Source organism: Ursus maritimus, unplaced genomic scaffold, assembly GCF_017311325.1.
Source record: "Ursus maritimus isolate PB19 unplaced genomic scaffold, ASM1731132v1 scaffold_36, whole genome shotgun sequence".
NCBI lineage: Eukaryota > Metazoa > Chordata > Mammalia > Carnivora > Ursidae > Ursus > Ursus maritimus.
In genome coordinates, this window is record NW_024426230.1 from 19809860 (window position 1) to 19832920 (window position 23061).

At 38.2% G+C, this 23061-nt stretch overlaps 1 protein-coding gene across 3 annotated transcripts in view; it reads left to right on the top strand.

The window, feature by feature from the left end:
• Nucleotides 1-5909: 5909 nt before the first annotated feature.
• PRPF39 (pre-mRNA processing factor 39) overlaps nt 5910-23061 on the top strand; it is a 36902-nt gene continuing 19750 nt past the window's right edge. The window contains exons 1-4 of one of the 3 annotated variants that reach the window (XM_040620866.1): nt 5910-6061; nt 21011-21357; nt 21812-21937; nt 22586-22704. In XM_040620866.1, coding sequence (XP_040476800.1) covers nt 21040-21357; nt 21812-21937; nt 22586-22704 — 563 coding nt within the window. In that variant the 5' untranslated portion in view covers nt 5910-6061; nt 21011-21039. Of the gene's footprint in view, nt 6062-21010; nt 21358-21811; nt 22192-22294; nt 22458-22585; nt 22705-23061 lie in introns of those variants that run through there. The other 2 variants (XM_008693685.2, XM_008693692.2) reach the window with 2 other exon arrangements.

The following is a 23061-nucleotide window of genomic DNA, read 5'->3' on the forward strand; positions in this document are numbered from 1 at the left end:
CCTCTGCCTGCCATACCCTTTGCTTGTGCTCTCTCTTTCTCTCAAATAAATAAAATCTTAAAAAAAAAAAAAAAAGAACCAAGGGAGCTGAAAGCCTGAATAAATTGGAATGAAGGAAGGTTTTTTACAAGCAGTGATAATTATAAAAGTTTATCCCTATCAGTAGTGCAACTAAAAAATAAAAAAATTTAAATGGCATATTTACCCAATGGAATCCATATCATATAGTCATTAAAAATGTTAAGTAATCACAGGGCAATATTCATAGTGTGTTAAAGGAAAAAAGCCTGACTACAAAATACAGTGTCTCTATCAAATATATATGCATACAGGAAATAGAACTGGAATTATATACACCAACATGTTAAACTTTTTTTTAGCGTGAATATTTTTTTTTTAAGATTTTATTTATTCATTCGACAGAGATAGAGACAGCCAGTGAGAGAGGGAAAACAAGCAGGGGGAGTGGGAGAGGAAGAAGCAGGCTCACAGCAGAGAAGCCTGATGTGGGGCTCGATCCCGCAACGCCAGGACCACACCCTGAGCCAAAGGCAGACGCCCAACCGCTGTGCCACCCAGGCGCCCCTAGCGTGAATATTTTTTAGTAGTGAATTAAATTAGTAAATTTTATAGATACTGTAGGGTGGCTCAATCATATCTCTTTCAACTATAATCTCTATTATCTTCCTCTACTATTGAGACTAGGAAATGAAATAATAATTGTGAATTAAGAGTTTAGGTTCTCTTTTACATTACTCATTATGAAACCACAAATCATTAATGATAATATAGTACTTAATTATTGATTTTGCCTTTGTTTGACGTATTCAACCCCCTAACTAGCAATGAAATAAGTAAGCTCAACTTATCCTAGCACTAAAGATTTCTCTAGGGTTTGTGCTCATCTTTTTTATTTGCTCCTGGGAATAAGTTATCTTTGTAGAAAATTTGAGGTTTACAAATGTTTTCTTATACATAATCCCATTTTAATTTTGGACCCCACAATAACTCAGAATATACATAAGGTTTGGTAAGTAATAATAAAACTGGGTTCCAAATCCATGCTTTCTAAATCAAAGCCTTAAGCTCTTTACAATATCTTGCTTCCCTTTGTCATCTCTCTTCTAGTTATTTCTACTTCCCTTAATACTAATATTCACTACTGTCTCTTTGTTGCCATATTTTTTCTCTTCACATTATCTTTATTTTCAGATTCTCTTCAGACTTTCAACTTATTGTAATTTAAATTACCTACAGAATCTGCCATATTCTGTAAGCCCCCATTCTGTCTGATGAGCCATAATGACACTCTATACCCCTGGGAACTGGTGTTAATTCAGATTCAGTGTCCAGTAAATTCTGAAAAGCACATTTTTAAACCCTGTGTGAAGTTACCTTGATAAGTAGCCATAGATCTCTTTAAGGGAATAGGAGGGATTTTTATAGCGATATTACTGTAGAATCCTTAAAGGTTTCTTGTCCTTCTCTTACTTCAAGGGGTACGGGAACTAGGTGAGAGATTGTAATTCCTTTCACTAGAGGGTTTTTAAAAATACAAAAACAACCAAGTATTTACTTAGTATTTTACTCATCTGTTTTGGTCCCATGATCAATTAGATACTGCTAAATATCCCTGCTGGTCAAACCATTCAGTTACCACAAGGCCCTGCTCCCTATTAACCTTACTTATGCTGCTTTTTTTTTTTTTAAGATTTTATTTATTTATTTGACAGAGAGAGAGACAGCCAGCGAGAGAGGGAACATAAGAAGGGGGGGTGGGAGAGGAAGAAGCAGGCTCCCAGCGGAGGAGCCTGATGCTGGGCTCAATCCCAGACTGCCGGGATCATGCCCTGAGCCGAAAGGAGACGCTTAACAACTGAGCCACCCAGGCACCCCATCCTTATCATGCTTATTTGCCAGTAATAATTATCTGCCATCTAGGAATCTTTGTATCACCACTGAAATCATGGTACCTATATCAACAGAAGATTCTACTGTAGTATCCCCAGCCATGGAGAACAACCACTGTACAGTCTTCCTTGACTTACGATGCTGATATGTCCCAATAAACCCACTGTAAATTGAAAATGTTGTAAGCTGAATTGGAATCCGGGGATGTACTGTATGGTGACTAACACAATATAATAAAAAATCATTAAAAAAAAATGTTGTAAGCTGAAAATGCATTTAGGGGCACCTTGGTGGCTCAGTAGGTTAAGTGTCTGCCTTCAGCTCAGGTCATGATCCTGGGGTCCTGGGATGGAGCCCACATCGGGCTCCCTGCTCAGTGGGGAGTGTGCTTCTCTCTCTGTCAAATAAATGAATACAATCTTTAAAAAGAGAAAAAAATGCATTTAATACACCTAACCTACCAAACATCACAGCTTAGCCGAGTCAAACATGCTCAGAACACTTACATCAGCCTATAGTTGGGCAAAATCATCTAACACAAAGCCTATTTTATAATAAAGTGTTAAATATCTCATGAAATTTATTGAATACCGTACTGAAAGTGAAAAACAGAATGGTTGTACGGGTACAGAATGATTTTAAGTGTATTGGTTGTTTACCCTCGTGATCCAGGGGCCGTGTGCTTTATCACTCTTGTACCACTTGGAAGTTGAAAAATTGTTAGGTTGGAGAGTATAGTACTTTCCAAAGATGCTGACTCTCCCTTTACCTGTGTATTTCTTAAATCTTGGTGAAGGGAGTGCACCTGGCACTCTTAGGATACATAGTTATAGGTGAGTGGAAAGTTGTTGATGAATAATTCATGCCAACACTCCTACAGAACAAACTGTTAGAACCGTTCCTGGCTGTTTAAGCTAGCATATTGCATTTATACATACATATGTGTGTGTGTGTGTTAATATGTAATATTTCAAATATATACACAATATATAAATATTTCATATATATATTTAGTCTAAAATCATTTCCTCCTCAGTCTAGCACTCAATGAATTTTCTCATGTATTCTCCATATTTTTGTCAACATAAATTTGTAAAGTTTCAACTGTCTTGCTATTCAAGTTTGATGTTGTAATTGGCCTCCAGAATATGCTGAAATCTGATTCTAAGTTTAGAAAAAATGATAAGTGTTAGGAATGGGAAATAAGAAAAATTGGCCTTTTCATGCAAGGTGAAACTTCCACAGGTTAGCTTCTTCCCTAAGCTTTGCCTTCTATGGGCATATCATTCTAGATGACTACAGTTAATCATTTTGTACCATACGTGATTGTATGCACTGTGTTCCATAAACACCGGAAGGACTTCTATTGATACCAGCTGGATTTTTACTGGTTTCTCAGCCCTGGTTAGGACTAATCCAACTTGTTTCTACTTCCCTGAGGGCTTGTTATCTGCAACCCTTCCTGGAACTTGTTTCACAATTCTTATTTATCAGCAAATACAACTAACTAACTAGCTAACTAACTATATGTGCCTATTTTAAACAGAAGAAAGGTTTATAAAAAAAGATCTGGTGTCACAGAGTTTTATGAGACTGGGAGGCTAGCTAGCTGATAAGAATGTCCACCTTACGTTGCAGAGCTAGTCTGCATTGCAGGGCTGGTCCGTTAGCCTGCTAGGATTACAAAAGAGAGCCACCACATCACGCCACTGATACCACACACTGCCACATTGAATGTTGGCCTATGAGCTGTGTGTTCATATCTCTAAGAGTGTGAGTGTGTGTGTGTGGTGGTGGTGGTGGTGGTGGAGGGGGACTAGGAAAGTAAGTATCAGGTAGTTTCACCTTCTGCAGTGGGACGTAGGCTCTCTACTTCAACAAGAGGAGATGTCCCAAATGGAGGGAGGGGTTTCATATGCTAAAACAAAAAATGTCCACTTCATAAGTCACTGACATATGGAAGGTAATGGAATCAATTAGGAGAAAACACATTGCACTAAATTTCACATTTACGTTGGGTAGGTTTTGTGTTAGTCTGGGTCCTCCAAATAGCAGATGCCATAAAGGCAAGAGATTTATGGAGGAAAACTAGTGGAGATTTTCAAGTAGGGGAGTGGGAGCAAGAGCACTGTCTGGAAAGGTAAGATGTAGAAAACCAAAGGGAAGCAATGAATCTGCAGTGAATAAAGATGAAGAACTAGATAGATTTTTGTAAAACGGCTGTAGAAGGGGGATGGGATCTCAGAGCTAATCTTATTTACTTACGAAGAATTTGAAATAAGTTTAGGAAAGATTGGAAGAACCAGAAAAAGAGTGAAGAAGGCGTGGCACTGAGAGCCAATAGATTACTCCCTTAACTTTCCTTCCCATAGTAAACATCTAAAACTTGCTGATGAAACCAGTGAAAAGCATAGCTGCACTGAGAATCCAAAAGTTAGCTTCAATAGTAGGAGAAGCAATGGAAAGGGAAAGCTGCAACTACATGCAGTCTGATGAAAGTGAAATGCAGTCAGTAAGAAGACTGATTTTTTCTTTTTTTTAAAATAATAATATTTTTTTATTATGTTAGTCACCATACAGTACATCCCTGGGTTTTGATGTAGAGTTCCATGATTCATTAGTTGCGTATAACACCCAGTGCACCATGCAAAACGTGCCCTCCTTACTACTCATCACCAGCCTATCCCATTCCCCCACCCCCTCCCCTCTGAAGCCCTCAGTTTATTTTTCAGAGTCCATAGTCTCTCATGCTTCATTCCCCCTTCTGATTACCCCCCCTTTCTTTATCCCTTTCTTCTCCTACCGATCTTCCTACTTCTTATGTTCCATAAATGAGTGAAACCATATGATAATTGAGAAGACTGATTTTTTTAAGGGTTTATTTATTCAGTTAAATAATCTCTACATCCAAATTGGGGCTCAAACTCACTACCCTGAGTTAAAGAGTCAAAGGCTCCTCCAGCTGAGCCAGCCATGCACTTCTGATTTTGATATTTGGAAGCAAAGATGCTATTGAGGGGATTTATGATTAACAGTGTTGTGGACAGGAAACATCATCCTGCAGAGAAATGTTTCTTGAGTCAGATTCCAAAGGAGGTACTCGCAACCCAATTGTGATACTACGAACCTTCAACAGAGTTTACATGTGGTGGGTGAACTCAGGAACCTTGTAACAGAAATAGAAGAGAGGCCAGATTTGAAAAAAATATCTTTTTTAAAAGCGAGGATGGGAATGTAACTGAAGAGGACTGGTAATACTGTCGATGCAAGCAGCCTTCAATTTGTCCAGAAGATAATTTCATATATCCCTTTAATGATCAATTCCCCAAGCCCCTAACTTGTTTCCTCTTTTTTTTTGTTGTTTCTTCTTTTTTTTTTTTTAAGATTTTATTTATTTATTTGACAGAGATAGAGACAGCCAGCGAGAAAGGGAACACAAGCAGGGGGAGTGGGAGAGGAAGAAGCAGGCTTACAGCGGAGGAGTCTGATGTGGGGCTTGATCCCAGAACGCTGGGATCACGCCCTGAGCCGAAGGCAGACGCTTAACCGCTGTGCCACCCAGGCGCCCCTTTGTTGTTTCTTCTTGAGGAAACCTGAGAGGACCCAGAGTCTGTATCATCCTGAAGTATAAAAATTTAAATAAGGCTGAATTTCTGTCCATGTTTAGGTAAAGGGGTAAAACCTGGGAAATTGTTGGGAAAGCCTTAGATTTGCCCCCAAAAGACAATATTTTCCTTTGGAGGGGTGGTGCGCTGTCTGTGTTTAAGATCAAGGTTGTAAAAGGCCCTAAACACTATCTTTTGGCTTAGGAAGTCCCCCACAGAGGGCAGAAAACATCAGAAGCAGCGGCCTGGTCTTTGGTGGCGGCGGGGCGGAGACTGGGGCGGGGGGGGGGCGGGGAACGAGAGGAAAAGGGGCGGGGCTGGGCCCTAGCCAGGGTCCCGCGGAGGGCGAGGTCTGCACGCAGCGTTACCACGTGACTTCTTCGCCTCCGGGGACACAGACGCATGCGCACCGTGCTCTCGACGAGGCGGCCCTGGTGCTGGTGGCGGCTGCTGCGGTGTCTGTGGGACGGAGACGGTGGAAGTGCCATCTTCGGCTCGGTTGGCCCAAACTGCGGCTCATGGCACTGAGTGGCATCCGTCGTCAGGTCAGCTGGGGCGGGCGTCTTGGAACTGGCTGGGCGGGGGCCGGGGGTGATTCGCGGGTCAGGAAGGGGCCTACCTTGTTTCAGGCCGCACTGGGGTTGCGGCCTCCCTCTCCCGCCCTGTTTGAGGCCTGGCCTAGCCTGGCCTCGGCTCCCAGCTGTCTGTGCCTTTCTCCTTCCCACCTGTTGGGTGGAGCAGGGCGAGGTTTCTTTTCTTAGACCAAACGTTTCTCTGACGAGTGCGCCTTATGAAGGGCAGGGAAATGCGGGCCTCCGCCTTGGTTTAGGAAGCGTTTTGGGGGCTAAGTCTGAAGCCCTAGCTTCCCCAAGAGCTGGAAACCGGTGTGCGGGGACGACGGGAGGTGCAAGGGGCTCAGTAGGAGCCGTCAGAGGATTGAGAGAATTCAAATTCTGTTAATAAAAGCTTGTGGGCGCCTTGTAGTGGCGCGTTCGGCGTTCCGACTACACAAGCCACACTGTTGAGACCCTGAGTCACAGCACCCCAAAGATCAGCCAGAGCTTTTGGCAGCATGGGATAGAATCAGAAAAAACAGATGTTAAAGATCCTAGTAGGACCTTTTAAAGACACCTATTGAAAAACAGTGTTTACCTTTTGTAATCAGAGACCAACACTGGTGTTTTTCTCGCTCTGAAATCACATCTTTAATAAGTAGTATTGCTCTTAATGTGTTATTGATGATATTATAATGCCATATTATTTTATGTGGATTAAATTGTTTTTAGTTTGATGTTGCTGTTGCCTTCTCTTTAAGGACTTGAGGTTATTTGGCATCTGATCCAGTCTGTTCAGAAATTAAACTTTTTTACAGCTGGAAAGGTTGAAGCTTAAGAAAACAAATTTTATACAGGGAAGTATGAAGCTTATATTGGAACTTCAGTGTTTTGGTCTCTCTGGGAGCTTAAGTGGATTAAAAAAAACAACTGTCAGGTACCCCCCTCCCCCCTCCCATTTATAACCTCATTCTAGAGTTGCAAAAGTTGGAACTTTCCACTGTTCAGCTTCTGGTAGGGATAAAGTGAACGAAAGAAGTTGTGCTCAAGAACTCTGGTTCCTAGATTGTGAACTCTGGAATAATTAGGGGCTGACCAAAGATGGCTAATTAGTAGGTGGTATGAGATATTTGAAGTGAGAATTGAAAAGCAGAATTTTTTTTTAGTGTCAGAGTATTTGGTTATATTTTTACTTACTTACCTATAGTTGAGTAAGAAAAAGATTTTTATAAATCAAATAATAAAAGGTGTGTGTACACATATGTTTTAAAGAACAGGGGCGTCTGGCCGCCTCAGTCAATAGAGCCCGTGACTCTTGATCTCAGGATTATGAGTTCAAGCCCCACAGTGGATGCGGAGATTATTTAAAAATCTTAAAAAATAAAGAGAAAGAACCGAACCTTCTGTGGTATGTTAATAACTAATCTGCATGAAACATAGAATTGTGTGTGTGTGTGTGTGTGTGTGTGTGTGTGAAAAATAGTCAAAGGAGAAAGAAAGTAGTAGTTCCAGTCAAGTGGTGATTTTTCCCCCTAAGTCAGGTACCCCCCTGAGGGGGTATGCAGTCATTTATGTAATAGTCATTGAGGGTGATGCAGTCATTTATGTAAATACATGTATATGAAGTTGAGTTTCTGGAACATATTAAGTGTTTAATATGTGGAAAATTAAAAAAGGTCAATCTGTGAACAAAACCAGTGGTTCTGATAGTCTCTTCTTAACAACTTGTGTCTTCAAATTGTGTATCTGTGGATGAGGAACAGAGTAACTTGCAGATTGCAAAGCTAGTTGATTTGCAGTACTCAAACTACTGACTTTTTAGTCCTTGGTGATGACTTTAGATTTTTTTGTGTTGCTGTGTTTATGAAAAGAGTAATACATGGTATGATTTTGAGTGCCTATAGAGAGTTAAGAGAGAAGGTATTAAATTAGACTTTACATTTTTAATTATGTGTGGGTTATCCTCCAAAAGGCCTTTTAAATTTTTTTTAAAAAAGGTTTTATTTATTTGAGAGAGAGAGAGCGAGTGAGCACGAGTGGGGTGAAGGGCAGAAGGAGAAGCAGACTCCTTGCCAAGCAGGGAGCCTGACTCGGGGCTTGACTCTGGAACTCCGGGATCATGATCTGAGCCGAAGGCAGACGCTTAACCGACTGAGCCACTCAGACACCCCAAGGCCTTTTAAATTTTAAGAAGGCATGCTGAATTGTTAGTGAAATGTTTAATGTATGCTGTAACTGAACTAAAAGTTGAATGTATGATATAGAACTGTATTTTTTTAATGTACTGTATAGTCATGTTATAATTTATCATGTTTCCTTTCATGCTTGTGGACTTTAGGCCTCTAATATGATTTTATAAGAAAGTGAAATGTAGTAAAAAGGCATTGATTGGTTTGTGAGTTGAGAAAAGGAGGAAAGTTTTGTTAGTATAAGAGAATAGAGTAAGCCAAGGTTTGGACATGAAAAATATATTGGACTCTGTAAATAGCAATGAGGAGGAATACTGCAGGATTAGAATATTTGAAAAGTTAAGTTGGGGCCGTATTTGTCACTTTTTCAACAGAGATTTAATGTGCTATTATATACTAGACACTGTTTAGGTTCTAGGAACACAGTGGTGAATAAAACCATGGCCTCTATTCTGCTGAATTTAATATTACAGTAATGTTAATTTATCCGTAGTAGTAGTGTAGCAGTGTTTTTCAAATTTTTTGACTGCGACCCGTAATAGGTTGTACATGTAATATTGCATCCCAGTAAACAGTAGTTGCATTCTGTATTTCAACAATACGTACTCAATGTGTGCATGAACTCTGATATATTATTTTTCAATTCTGTATTTTTCCATTAAAAGAAATGAGAAGCTGATTCAAAGCAGTTTGAAATTTGAAAAACATTACTCAAGAAGGGATATAAAATAGGGGCACCTGGCTGGCTCAGTCAGTAAAGCATGCAGCTCTTGATCCCTGGTTTGTGAGTTAGAGCCCCATGTTGAGTGTAGAGATTGCTTAAATAAATAAACTTAAAAAAAAAAAAGACGGGAGATGATAATTTCTTTTTTTTTTTTTTAAAGATTTTATTTATTTATTTGACAGAGATAGAGACAGCCAGTGAGAGAGGGAACACAAGCAGGGTGAGTGGGAGAGGAAGAAGCAGGCTCATAGCGGAAGAGCCTGATGTGGGGCTCGATCCCACAATGCCGGGATCACGCCCCGAGCCGAAGGCAGACGCTTAACCGCTGTGCCACCCAGGCGCCCCGGGAGATGATAATTTCTTAAATCATAGTAATAGCTGTGTGAATAAAGGGGATAGTTAATCTTCACGGCAAGGTATTTGTGATTATTTTGTGAATGAGGCTTAGAGAGGTTAAGTATCTTGCTCAGTATTCCCTAATGAGTAACTGGGCCAGATCTTTAATTCAATTCTTTCTGAATCTAAAGCCCAAATACTTTATTTAATTAATTTATTTTTTAACGGTTTTATTTATTTATTTGGCAGAGAGAGTAAGAGAGCACAAGCGGGGAGAATAGTAGAGAGAGAGGGAGAAGGAGGCTCCTGGCTGAGCAGGGAGCCCGACAGGGGGGCTCCATCCTAGGACCCCGGGATCATGACCTGAGCTGAAGGCAGACACTTAACCATCTGAGCCACCCAGGCGCGCCTGAAGCCCAAGTACTTTATTATACCCCTTCTCATTTGGCTATGAAAGTAATACATTAGCTGTTAGTCTGGAGAGACTAAGGACTCTGATGCTATTTATTTATTATTCAATGAATTGAGTGTGTAGTACTAGGCCTCCGGGTATACTGTATCCCTGTGTATTGGTAGATCTGGTCCTTACTCTCAAGAAACTTGTAATCTAGTAGGAAAGATGATATCAAACAAATACCACAAATGTGATTTGAGCTATGGAGAAAAAGACAATGCAGTGGAAGCATCGTTGAGGGAACCTAACTAATTTGGAGTGTATGGGAATACTTTTTAGGAAGTGATGTTTAAACTTCGCATGCAGAAGAATGAGTAGACTTCAGCTAGGTTGAGGGTTCTAAGGGGGGATGGGGTAGAGGTGTAGGAGAGTGTTCCATATTGAAGAAACTTGGTACACTAAGGCCTTGAAGTGGAAAGGAGCTGAGCTGGAAAACAAAACCAAACCAGACTTCAGCAAAAATAGAATTTCTTGGCTGCAGAAGTTAGTAGAGAACGGGGAGAGTTTTGGTGTTAGGATGGGTTTGAATCCTGTCTCTTTTCCTTACTAACCATATAACCATTGACAAATTATTTAATCTTAGTTTTGTTTTTCCCATTCTTAAAAATGAATAAGTGGCATTCAGCAAAATACTTGTTCAATAAAAGGTGTCTCAGGATTATCAAAATTATAGCAATATATGATGACATGCATTCATTCTTTCACAAGTGTCTTCAGTGTGCCAGGCAACTCAGTATGCAATAACTGAATTGTGTGTGTGTGTGTGTGTGTGTGTGTGTGTGCTGTATAATTACAGCAAATGTCACAAAATAGTATACCTTTACTATGTGTGAAGCACTCTGATAAAAATTTTTTCCATTTTTCATTTGCAAAAAAGGAGAAAAAGCTGGTCTGAAGCAGTCTGCAGTTTGAAAAATACTAGTGGGGGAGATAAAGATTACTTAAACTATAGCAGTAGTATTGTGAATAAAAAGCAGGGGGTGGTTAATTCTTATGTTAGGGTATACTAAATATGTAAATTATTTACTTTGTTAGAGTATAATATTATGGATAAAAGAAAAAATAGAGGAAGGTAAAGGGGATCAAATATGATAAAAGGGATCATGTATGCTGGGATGGGAGCAAGTTACAATTTTAAATAGAATTGGCCAGGTAGGTCTTATTGAGAAGGTGACATTCCCTCCCCGCCTCTTCTCTCTCCTTTCCTTTCCTTTCCTTTCCTTTCCTTTCCTTTCCTTTCCTTTTCTTTTCTTTTCTTTTCCTTTCCTTTCTTTCTTTCTTTCTTTCTTTCTTTCTTTCTTTCTTTCTTTCTTTCTTTCTAGATTTATTTATTTAAGAGAAAGTGGGAGCGGGCATGAGGAGGGAGAGGGAGAGAATCTCAAGCAGACTCTGTGCTGAGCACAGAGCCCCACACCAGGCTTGATCTCAGGACTCTTGAGATCATGACCTGAGCCGAAATCAAGAGTCAGATGCCCCGAGAAGGTGACATAACAACAGAGGAGGTAAGGAAGGCATCTGGGAGATTTTAGAGAGTGATGAAGAAACTAAATTGAAGAGTAAATGGAGGTTACAGAAGTAGAGATAACAAGCTTGTAAAACTTCATTGGCTTTGTCCTTAGAACAAAATCCAGATCCTTTTTTTTTTTTTTTAAAGATTTTTAAAATTTATTTGTTTGACAGAGAGATACAGCCGGTGAGAGAGGGAACACAAGCAGGGGGAGTGGGAGAGGAAGAAGCAGGCTCCCAGCAAAGCGGGAGCCCGATGCGGGGCTTGATCCCAGAACGCTGGGATCACGCCCTGAGCCAAAGGCAGACGCTTAACTGAGCCACCCAGGTGCCCCAAAATCCAGATCCTTAACATAGGTTATGACTGATTACCCTTTACTTGTTTTTGAGCTTAATTGTCATATATATGTTATGAATTATTATATAGAAGAAGAAAAACATTTACATGTTTGAATGCTGTTGGAAGTGATTTGAGACACTGAGAGAAACTCAGGAGAGTAAAGATAATTTAAGAACCACCATTCTTAAGAAGATGGGTGGTAGAAATGATCAGATCACGAGTTCAGGATGTGACCTTTGCTAGGAACAGAGATACTTTATCCGTTATGACCAAAGGAAGGAGGAGAACCAATAATGATTATATATTTCAGCCATTATAGGAATGCTATAGTAGAGATACAAAACAAATACTTTGAGAGTGGGAAAGAGGCAAGATTATAAATGAGGTATGGTGATTTGGAGGTTGGTATCATAATAGATTTGCTTCTTGGAGAGGTAAAGAATTTTAAGAAGTAAATGGAGGCTTAATAGAAATCAAGAGGATAAAGACTTACCACTGGTTGTGGCAACTAGCTCATTATGAGATGCTAGTATTTTTATTGGAGTGGTATGGACTGGACTGGATAGTGAACCAACAGATATTTATTTTCTTAGGAACAATGCTGCAGTGAACACCCTTGTTAATGATAAATTCTTTAAAATGGCCTTTAAAAAGAATTATTTCTAACTATAGAAATGTCACTTTTTTATGTATTTCTCTTTTATCTAGCAACTTTGTTAGTCTAATACTTCTAATAGGTTGCCTGCGGATTCCTCATTATTTCTTTAAGAGAAAATCTACAAGTGTTATTGGTAGGTCAAAACATACTTAATTCTAAGGTTTGTGCTACATGTTGGCATAATGAAATTTGAGAATATAACCCCAGAGAAATAGCTTTTCAAAAATGGGCATTTACATGAGAAGATTTACTGTGACGTACTTAGTAAAGCCGAATATTAGGAAGGACTCAAACCAAATTGAGCGATATTTAAGCAAATCCAGAGGTATGGACCTTCTTGCTTATCTGTGTTTCTGCGAACGCGCTAAACAAAGACTAGTCTCAGAACTTGCTCTTTCTGCTGCCTGGAATTTTCTTGCTCTATATATCTGTATAGTTGACTTTCTTACTATATCATCCTCTCCTTTTTTTTTTTTTTTTCTTAGCACTTAGTACCATGTACATATTGTAAACTTACTTTTTTTTTTTTTTTTAAGAAATGTCTATATTCTTCAACTAAAATGTCAACTCCTTGAGAGTAAGGACTTTGTTTTGTTCACAGGTAAATTTCCAGTGCTTAGAACGGTAATACCTGACATACAGAGGTTGCTCACTAAATATCTATTGAATGAATATTATTCCACAAGGAAATGATAATGGCTAGAGATTTAAAAAAAAAAATACAAAATAAACAGGGTTCAGCATAATTTGTAAACCTAATTTCAGTAGAATAAAAAATAAGTAAGATAACATAAAAGCAAAATAAAATTGTGGAAACCCGAAAGGACAGAGGACAGAAGAGGAAGTTTCAACATAATAATTAACAATGTTTTAGAAGAAACAGATGAACTGGATTTAACTGATGAACTTAGGTTTTCATTTTTCTGCATTCAGTTCTGTGCCTGCAGAGAGAGAAGTTAAGAAGTAAGAGGGATCTTCCTACAAAACTCCAGAAAGGCTCAGGAATTTTGGTTGCCAAGTGCCTCTGAGGATGAGAGTGCTGAGTGGAGCTAAAAATTTGAGGATTGGTTAAAAGTCTGAATTGGTTGAAAGTCTGGAGTACTTTAGACCTTACATTTTCCTTCTCCATATAGTATAGCCAGCAAAAACCTAAATGTTTATTATTTGAAAAGGGTGGCACCAGAGAAGTTTCACACAGCTGGTAGGAGTTGGGACAGGGGTGAAGGGTCTTAATGAAAATGGGAAATTGAATGAAAGTTTACATATTGAATGGTGAGATCACTAGCACTGTTTTTCTTCTTTGCTCCCAGAATGCTTGTTGCCTTCTTTATATATTTTTAAGTTGGAACGTTCTTCTTTGGAAAAACTTAACACCAGGGAAATGATGCAAGCAGTGACATTTAGTGAGTTCTTCAATAGAATGCCATCCTGCACTGAGGCTCACCAGTGTTCAAGTTTTATCTAGTTTCTGATTTTGTGTGATGCCTCACACTTCTTGAACAGCAGTTTGAAGATCACTCTATATTGAGAGACCAAAACAAATAATCAAAAAAAACACTTAGAAGAGACAGTGCTGAGAACAGAAGAAAATTTAAAGTGATTTATAGAGAGAGAGCAGGAGATACTGCACCAGTGAAACAAGAATAGGAGACTATAAAATGGATTATTCAGAGTGAAAAAGGGGAATTAAAATTTTGAGTCATGTATTAAAAATCTAGTAAAGTGATCTCAGAATAGAACGAGTCAAAGGGATGGGGAAAAATATAGGAAAAGGTAAGAAAAGTAGAGGATTAGTCTAGGACATCCAACACCTGAGTGATGTGAGTTCAACAAAGATAACAGAGAAAACCAAGGGAAGAAAATTATCACATAAATGATAAATTTGGAATATAAGAATTGAATGATGTAAATATCTAGATTAGAATAGGCCTTCTGAATGAATGCCAGCAGAATGAGTCGAAAAGACTTACCTTAAGGCACATCATTTTGGAATTTCAGAACACCTGGATTAAACACTACCATGGGGAAAAAAACAGGTCCCATATAGAGGAGTTTTCTCAATAGCAGCACTCAGGGGGCGCCTGGATGGCACCGTAGGTTAAGCGTCCAACTCTTGGTTTCATCTTAGGTTGTGATCTTGCGGTTGTGGGATTGAGCCCTGTGTTGGGCTCTGTGTTCAGGGTGGAGTCCGCTTGGGACTCTCTCTTTCTCTTCCTTCCTCCTTCCCTCTCCCCTTGCCCCTCCCCTCTGTGCTCATGCACGCACTCTCTCAAATGAGTAAACCTTTTTTTTTTTTTTTTAAGATTTTATTTCTTCATTTGAGAGAGGGAGAGAGCACAAGCAGGGGGGAGGGGGAGGGAGAAGCAGACTCCACACTGAGCTGGGAGCCCTACGTGGGGTTTGATCCCAGGACCTAGAGATCGTGACCTGAGCCGAAGGCAGGTGCTTAACCATCTGAGCCACGCAGGCGCCCGTCAAATGAATAAATCTTTAAAAAAAATAGCAACACCCTATGCTAGGAAACAAAAAATTCCTTCAAAAGAAAAAAAATTTTTTTTTTTTGAAAAGAAATCTCTATGCTTAACATAGGGCTCAAACTCACCACTCTGAGATCAAGAGTCTCATGCTCCACCGACTGACCCAGCCAGGCGCCTCCCTTTAAAACTCGAAAGAAACAATTATTTTCATTCTAGAATTTTTTTTTTTTTTAAAGATTTATTTATGTGACAGAGAGACAGCCAGCGAGAGAGGGAACACAAGCAGGGGGAGTGGGAGAGGAAGAAGCAGGCTCCCAGCAGAGGAACCCGATGTGGGGCTCCATCCCAGAACGCCGGGATCACGCCCTGAGCCAAAGGCAGACGCTTAACGACTGCGCTACCCAGGCGCCCCTCATTCTAGAATTTTATACTTAGATAATCTTTCATTCAGTTATGAGGATTTTAGAATTGAAAAGTCTTAATTTTTTCACCCCACATGCTCTTTTTCAGAAGTTTATAGAAATGATTCTTCAGAAGAGGGAATAAATCAAGAATGAAAAAGATTTTGGCTGTTATACATGAGATTCAGCTGGAAAAGACTGAAAGGAATTCCCTGGGTCAAAGTGAACAGACAAACTTAGATAAGACAAACCAGTCTGGATTGCTGGAGAGGGTTAGATGGTTTCAAACAGGATGTCTCCTGAAGGGAAAATGGACTTTGACAGTATGAGGGTCAGTTGTTTTTTTTTTTTTTTTGCTTTTATTTTAAGTAAATTATTCCACATGTGGGGCTCAAACTCATGACCATAAATGAAAGTATCAGTGAAGAGTCACATGCTCTACCAACTGAGCCAGCCAGGCACCCCGGGTATAGGTTGTTTTTGAAGAACTTTTATAAGCGCTCTTCAGGAGTTTGAGATCAGTTTTCAAAGACAATCAAGCATATGAAAATAATGAGGAAAGATTTAAAGAGGTAGAAGCAAGGAAATGTAATTATAGTATACAAAATAGCTTGAAAAAAATGTTTACATAGGCATACTGATGTAAACCTCAATGTTGGTTTAACTCTAGATTGAAATTGGAGCATGTATGTGAGAGGGAAGTTGTGGAGGCATGTTTGGTATAATAACTAAATTCTAATCTTCTCTAATAGTAAGAGCAAAAAATGTCTAAAATTGAAAAATCAAGAAATAAGATAGACCTCCAGATAAACTCTATTTTCTTTCTTTCTTTCTTTCTTTCTTTCTTTCTTTCTTTCTTTCTTTCTTTCTTTCTTTCTTTCTTTTCTTTTCTTTCTTTTCTTTCTTTTCTTTCTTTCAAGATTTTATTTATTTGACAGAGAGACAGCCAGTGAGAGAGGGAACACAAACAGTGGGAGTGGGAGAGGAAGAAGCAGGCTGAGCTACCCAGGTGCCCCTACTCTGTTTTCTGCTAGTTTTATAAAGTCACAGTCAGCAGCTTTTTTTCCTGCTCTTAAAACTTCCGCAAAAAAATTTAAGTGCATTGTGAAGTTCTTTTTTCTTTTCCTTAGTTATTTTATAAAGTACAACATCAGGATCGGAAAATGCTATTTGAGGATTTTGTTGTTTGCACTGATACTTTCATTTATGTAAATTTATGGACTTCCACATGCGTTTATCTCATCCAGTGTTCTCAACAGCCCCTATGCAAGTATTATTAGTCCCTAATTCCCTAATTTAGAAGTGAGGAAAGTAAGACTGACCTAGGATCAGATGCTGTTAAGGGAGAGAAGTAGGACTGACTCCCCTTACCCCCTGTTCATTCTAATATTTACCGTACTATATCTTATGATGAAAGAAGGATTTGGACGGGTACCTGGGTGGCTCAGTCGGTTAAGTGTCTGCCTTTGGCTCAGGTCATGATCCTAGGGTCCTGGGATCGAGCCCCATGTCAGGTTCTCTGCTCATCAGGGAGCCTGCTTCTCCCTCTCCTCCCCATTCATGATCTCTCTTGCTATCTCAGTCTCTCTCTCTCAAAATCGTAAAAAAAAAAAAAAAAGAAGGAATTTTAATTCCTAGTCTTTTGTACTTTATATTTCCTAATTTAGTTATAATTAAGCTGTTGTCTTACCTATTTTTTGGTGACAAAAACCACATAACATAAAATTTGTCTTAATTGTTTTTAAGTGTATAGTTCAGTAGTGTTAAATATATTTACATGGTTGTAAACAAATTACCAGAACTTTTCATTTTACAAATCTGAAACTATGCTCATTAAACAACTCCCCTTTTCTCCCTCACTCCATTCCCTGGTAACTGCATTCTGCTTTGTTTCTATGACTTTGATTACTCTAGATACCTCACATAAGTAGAATCCTACAGTGTTTGTCTTTTTTTTGTGACTGGCTTACTTTGCTTAGCATAATGTCCTCAAGTTTCATCCATATAGACTATGACAGGATTTCTTTCATTTTAAAGGCTGAATAGGGGCGCCTGGGTGGCTCAGTTTTTTTAAGCATCAGACTCTTGATTTAGGCTCAGGTTGTGATCTCAGGGTTGAGAGCTTGAGCCCTGCTTTGGTTCCATGGTGGGCCGTGGAGCCTGCTTAAGAGTCTCTCTCTGCCCCTCTCCCCTTGCATGCACACGCTCTCTCTCTGTTGTTCTCTCTTTTTCCCTCTCTAAAAAAATCCCTAAAGGCTGAGTAGTATTCCCTTGTGTATACTACATTTTGTTTATTCATCTGTCAATGGATATGTGAGTTGCTTCCTCCTTTTGGCTGTTGTGCATAGTGCTGCTATGAATGTGGGTGTGCAAGTAGCTCTTTGAGTCCCTGCTTTTAGTTAATTTGGATATATACCAAGTGGGATTCTTTGGTCACATAGTAGTTCTATTTTTAATTTTTTCAGGAACCTCCATACTGTTTTCTGTAGCAGTTGCATCATTTTACAATCCCACCAACAGTGTACAAGGATTCCAGTGTCTCATCCTTGCCAAGACTTGTTATTTTCTGGGTTTTTTTGATAGTAGGTATCATAATGGGTGTGATGTGTTACCTCACTGTGATTTTGATTTGCGTTTTTCTGATGATTAGTGATGTTGAGCATCTGTTCATACGCTTGTTGGCCATTTATATATCATCTTTGAAGACAGTCTATTGAAGTCCTTTGCGCATTTTTAAGTCAAGTTATTTTTTTTTGTTTTTGCGGAGTTGTAGTTCTTTATATATCCTGGATATTAACCCGTAATTGGATATAAGATTTACAAATATTTCCTCCTATTCTTATGTTGTCTTTTCACTCTGTTGATTGTGTTCTTTGGTGCACAAAAGTTTTAAACTTTGATGTAGCCCATTTGTCTGTTTTTACTTTTGTTCCCTTTGTTTTTGGTGTCATTTCCAAGAAATCATTGCCAAGTCCAATATCATGAAGATTACACCTATGTTTTCTTCTAGAAATTTTATATTTTTAGGTTTTACATTCAGGCTTTTAATCCATTTTGAATTAATTTTTGTATGTGGTATAAGGTAAAGCTCCAACTTCATTGTTCTGCATGTGAATATCCAGTTTTCCCAGCACCTTTTGTTAAATTGACTGCCCTTTCTTTGTTGAATGATGTTGGTACTCTTGTTGAAAATCATTTAACTACACATGCAAAAGTTTATTTCTGGGGTCTTTGTTCTGTTCTGTTGGTTTGTTTGTCTGTATGCTGAAACCACAGTTGTCTCCTTCCTTTTGATATTTTTTGTCCCTTTGCTCTTTCATGTTGCTAATTTTAAGTTATTGGTTGCTGTCAAGAGTGAAGCAGGACTAGCTAATTGCCACATTATGAAGAATATGTTGGAATAATTTATTAAAAAAGTAACTTTATTCTTTTTTTGGCTCTGTGATTTTTGGAGTAATCAGAAAAGTGATCTCCCTAAGGGTAAGGATGATGTTCTTAATTCTTTTTTACAAGATTTTAATTGCAGGGTGTGGAGTAATTGATAATCTCAAGATGAAGGGGAGTGGTAAATTTGCTGATTGCAGAAGAAACCATTATGTCCCACTTAAGTATGCAATTAGAATAGGGCTGGTAGTAAATGACCCAGAATGTATCAACCAACATTTTTTTGTTTGACAGGGACTTTGAAATCAAAAGACACAAACCCGTAACTAATTTAATTTGCATATGGAAAATTAATCTTCAAATGTGTCTTTTTTTAAAGAAGGGGAAAAAGAGAAAAAAAATAAATTGAGAACTTCTTTGCCTTTTTCTAGGGCCTCAAATGGCTCAAACCTGGAAAAGCTAATGGGAAGGGAACTTATTTTTTCTGATAGTCTAATACTTTGGATTCTTTTTTACTGTGTAGCAACTAGGTTTGCTTCTTGTATTATTTCTTATCAGGTGCCTCTGTAGATATATTTCTTTCATTTCTTCTCAAATTCCTCTGGCTCTGTCCTGCTTGCTTTGCTGCTTACACTTTCTCTTCCCCAGTATAAAACCTGTTCATTCTGGTTGGTTTCTCTTTCATCTTCAAATCAATTCTAATTTCTACCTGTTTGCTGTCAAGAAGGATTTTTCTGTCAAGTAGGCTTTTTTCTACTCAGAAATAATTAACTCTTTTTCTATTGCTCTAAAGCTTATTGTTTTTCAAAGTTAAGACCCAGTTTTGTATTTCCTGAAGCTCTTCTAGATAGCTATAATTTTCAGTTGATTTCTCTAAACTTTGACTTTGTTTCATTTAAAATTCTCTCTCTTTCTGTTTTGCCTGTTTTTGAACTCCAGTGAATTAATAAGCCCTAGAGTAAAGGACTTTATCTTATACTTAAGTATTCTCTACCAGGAATGTAATATAGTACTAGACATACATTAGGTATTAACTTTTTGTCTCCATCCAAACTACCCCTCTTCCCTTATTTTTCTCTTCTCTCTCCTTTTCTTCCCCACTTTTTTTTTTTAAGATTTATTTGAGAGGGAGAGAGTGCATGCACGTGCACGAATGGGGGGAGGGGCAGAGGGAAAGGGAGAGAGAGAGAGAATCCTCAAGCCGACTTCCCTGGGCCCAGAGCCCCATTCAGGGCTTGATCCCAGGACCCTGAGATACGACCTGAACTGAAACCAAGAGTCGGATACTCATCCGATTGAGCCACCCAGGCGTCCATCCCCACTTCTCTTTTAACATTCCTTAGATTTACCTGGTTATAGTTAATTCTTCCAGTGGCATTCAGCCTCAGGTCTCCTAATTTAACATGTTAAATTTCTCATTTGTTGGGATAAAATTTACTTCATACTATATTTTGAAATAATGTTTTAAAATTTGGATTTCATATCTGCTTGAGAATTTACAAGATACCCTCTATACGCACAAAAAAACTAGTAAGAAAAACTCACAGAATGTTTTATAATGTATAATATAAAGATCTTATTTCCTTAGTTTACAGAAAGCTTGTACAAACCAATAAGAATAAAAATTAGTAGTGTAATAGAAAATATGAATGAAGGATGTAAAGGCATTTAAGAAAAAAAAATAGGAATTCAGCTTTCTCTTAGTTCTTAAAGAAATGCAAATCACAATGAGGTACTATTTTTTTAATCAAATGAACAAAAATTAGGTTTTATGATACTTAGTACTGACAAGAAGAGATGGAAGAATGGCCATTTTCATGCATTGTTAGTGGGTTAATCAGTTAGGACTTCATTTGTCTGCAAGTAATAGAAAATCTGTCTATTGCTAGTAGTTTAAACAAATAGGGACTTATTTTCTGCACACAGTGTGAAGTTTGGATTGTGTTAATAGTAGCTGGTGGTGTGAGGGCTGGCATTTCTTAATTTTCCTTGCCAATCCCTTATTGACTGCTTTAAGAACATAGGTTGTTTTAGATATGTTCACATTCAAGGTGATAAGAAAGTGGTAGAACCTGCACTATTTGTGACTGTCCCTTTTTCTCAGAAAAGCAGAATCTTTCCCAGAGCTCTACAGCAGATATCCTTTGCAGTGTCATGATTCCCTGATGGGGCTAGATATATTGCTACTCTGACCAAAAACAGTGTTTTATTAGGAAGATGGTGAGAGGGGATATTGGATAGGCAACTGAAAGTGTCTTGCCACATGGCTAATGCAATTTTTCTAGAGATAAAATTTCAACATCTTCCCAGATTTAATATACACATATTCTTTGATTCATTGGTTCCATTGTTCAGAGCTCAAGAATGAAATTAATATATTCCTTTAATAGCTAACTGGGGCTTTTAAAAGGTGGTTTTGATGATGCCAAATAAACATTTGGAAGATGTTCCTCTTATTTGTGTTTCCACAGATCATTAACTGAAGACAAAATAAACAACTATGCAAAATTCTCACATGGATGAGTACAGAAATTCTAGTAATGGCAGCACAGGCAACAGTTCAGAGGTAGTGGTAGAACAATCTGCTGATTTCAGTACTGAGATAATGAATGTTACCGAAATGGAACAGTCCCCTGATGGATCTCCTAATGTGAATGCAGCTGCAGAAGAAAATGAAATAGCAAATGCTGTGGACCTTCCAGTGACAGAAACGGAAGCAAACTTCCCTCCAGAATATGAAAAATTTTGGAAAACTGTAGAAAACAATCCTCAGGATTTTACAGGCTGGGTATATTTGCTTCAGTATGTAGAACAGGAGGTTAGTAACTATTTAAATGGAACTAGAAGGGACAGATTAATCAAGTAATATCAGATGAGGTTCACTGTTTTGTAATTAAAGTTGCCTCTTTTATAATTTTCAGATTAAGTTGAATAACATTGGATATGTACATTTTTTAGTTTTAAAAATAACTTTCATAACATTCGTACATATTTGTCAATATTAGTACAAAGTAATATTTGTAATAATTGGTGTGTGTGTGCATGTGTGTGTATAATTACTGAAATAAAAAGTTACCTTGCTATTTGACAGAGTTACTTCCTTTTGTTTCAAAGGATAAGACTGTAATATGCAAGAAAAAGATCAGCTGTGTGTGTGGTTTTTAAATCTGCCAGTTTATTTTATTTGAGCTAATACATTTGGAAGAAAGAATAAATATTTTTGTGACACAAATTTCCCAAGATTTTTAAACACCTTGTTTTATTTTCATCAGAATCACTTGATGGCTGCCAGGAAAGCGTTTGACAAATTTTTCATACACTATCCGTATTGCTATGGTTACTGGAAAAAGTATGCAGACCTTGAAAAGCGGCATGACAACATTAAACAATCAGATGAGGTGCGTACATTACTGAATAAAATTATCTCCATTAGGTACTGTAAGCCAAATAATAACAAAACAAAGACTTTTTTTTTTGGCTGGCAGTACCTACGATTTATGGTCAAACAATTTTATAGGGTATTTTATTTGCATTTGTCACTCTTGTGGCATTTGTAGCTAATATTTTCTCTCTTTGTTGGCAGGTGCGTTAAACCTCTACAGTTTGTCAAGCTTTGCAGTGCAAGCCTCTGTATTACACTGCAGCTTAACAAGTAGGGCAGGGCTTTTCTCTCACTTACATTTATTTCTCATTTTCCAAACAATATAGTTGGTTTGCTAGTCACATTTGCTACGTCTTATTGCATTTTTGGTCAGACGCTGTCATTGATGCTCTAATGGGTCTGTGCCCTATGGTCTGTAACCCAAAGCCTGCCCACACAACCCGGTCAGAATGCAGGGACTGCTGCGCTTTGAAGATCAAGACTCTGCACGTGGGGATCAGAACATTGCCATGTTCTATCCAACCTCCACCCAAATGGTAATGGTAGATTATTTAAACAAAATTCCAGTAATTAGTATTTCTAAGGTTCACCGGATAACACAGTGTTGCCTCTCTGTTAAGAAATAATTAAATATTTGAAGTACAGTTTGTTGTTTTCTTCTTAGGTGTATCGTCGGGGGCTTCAGGCAATACCTCTTAGTGTTGACCTATGGATACATTATATAAACTTCTTAAAAGAAACATTGGACCCTGGTGATCCTGAGACAAACAGTACAATAAGAGGGTATGCTAAAAATTGATATTCAGATATCTTCAAAGTAGAAATAAATCAAGTATTCTGATGTTGATAATCGAACTATTCATGCTAAACCGAATGTTTAACATACAGTTCTTTTTCACTATTTAAAAAAGTGATACATGTAATAAACTTATGCATGATTATAAAAATTGCAGATAATAATGTCCTCATTTCACACTCCCGTTCCTTAGGTTCCCAATCCCATTCCCTCCGTGGTTTATGAATTGTGTGTTCTTTCATATACATACGGATGTGCATACATATGTGTGTATTGTACATATTTGATTTTTAAAACTATAACATTGTAATATTTCAAGCATTGCAAAAGTATTTTGTGGTATC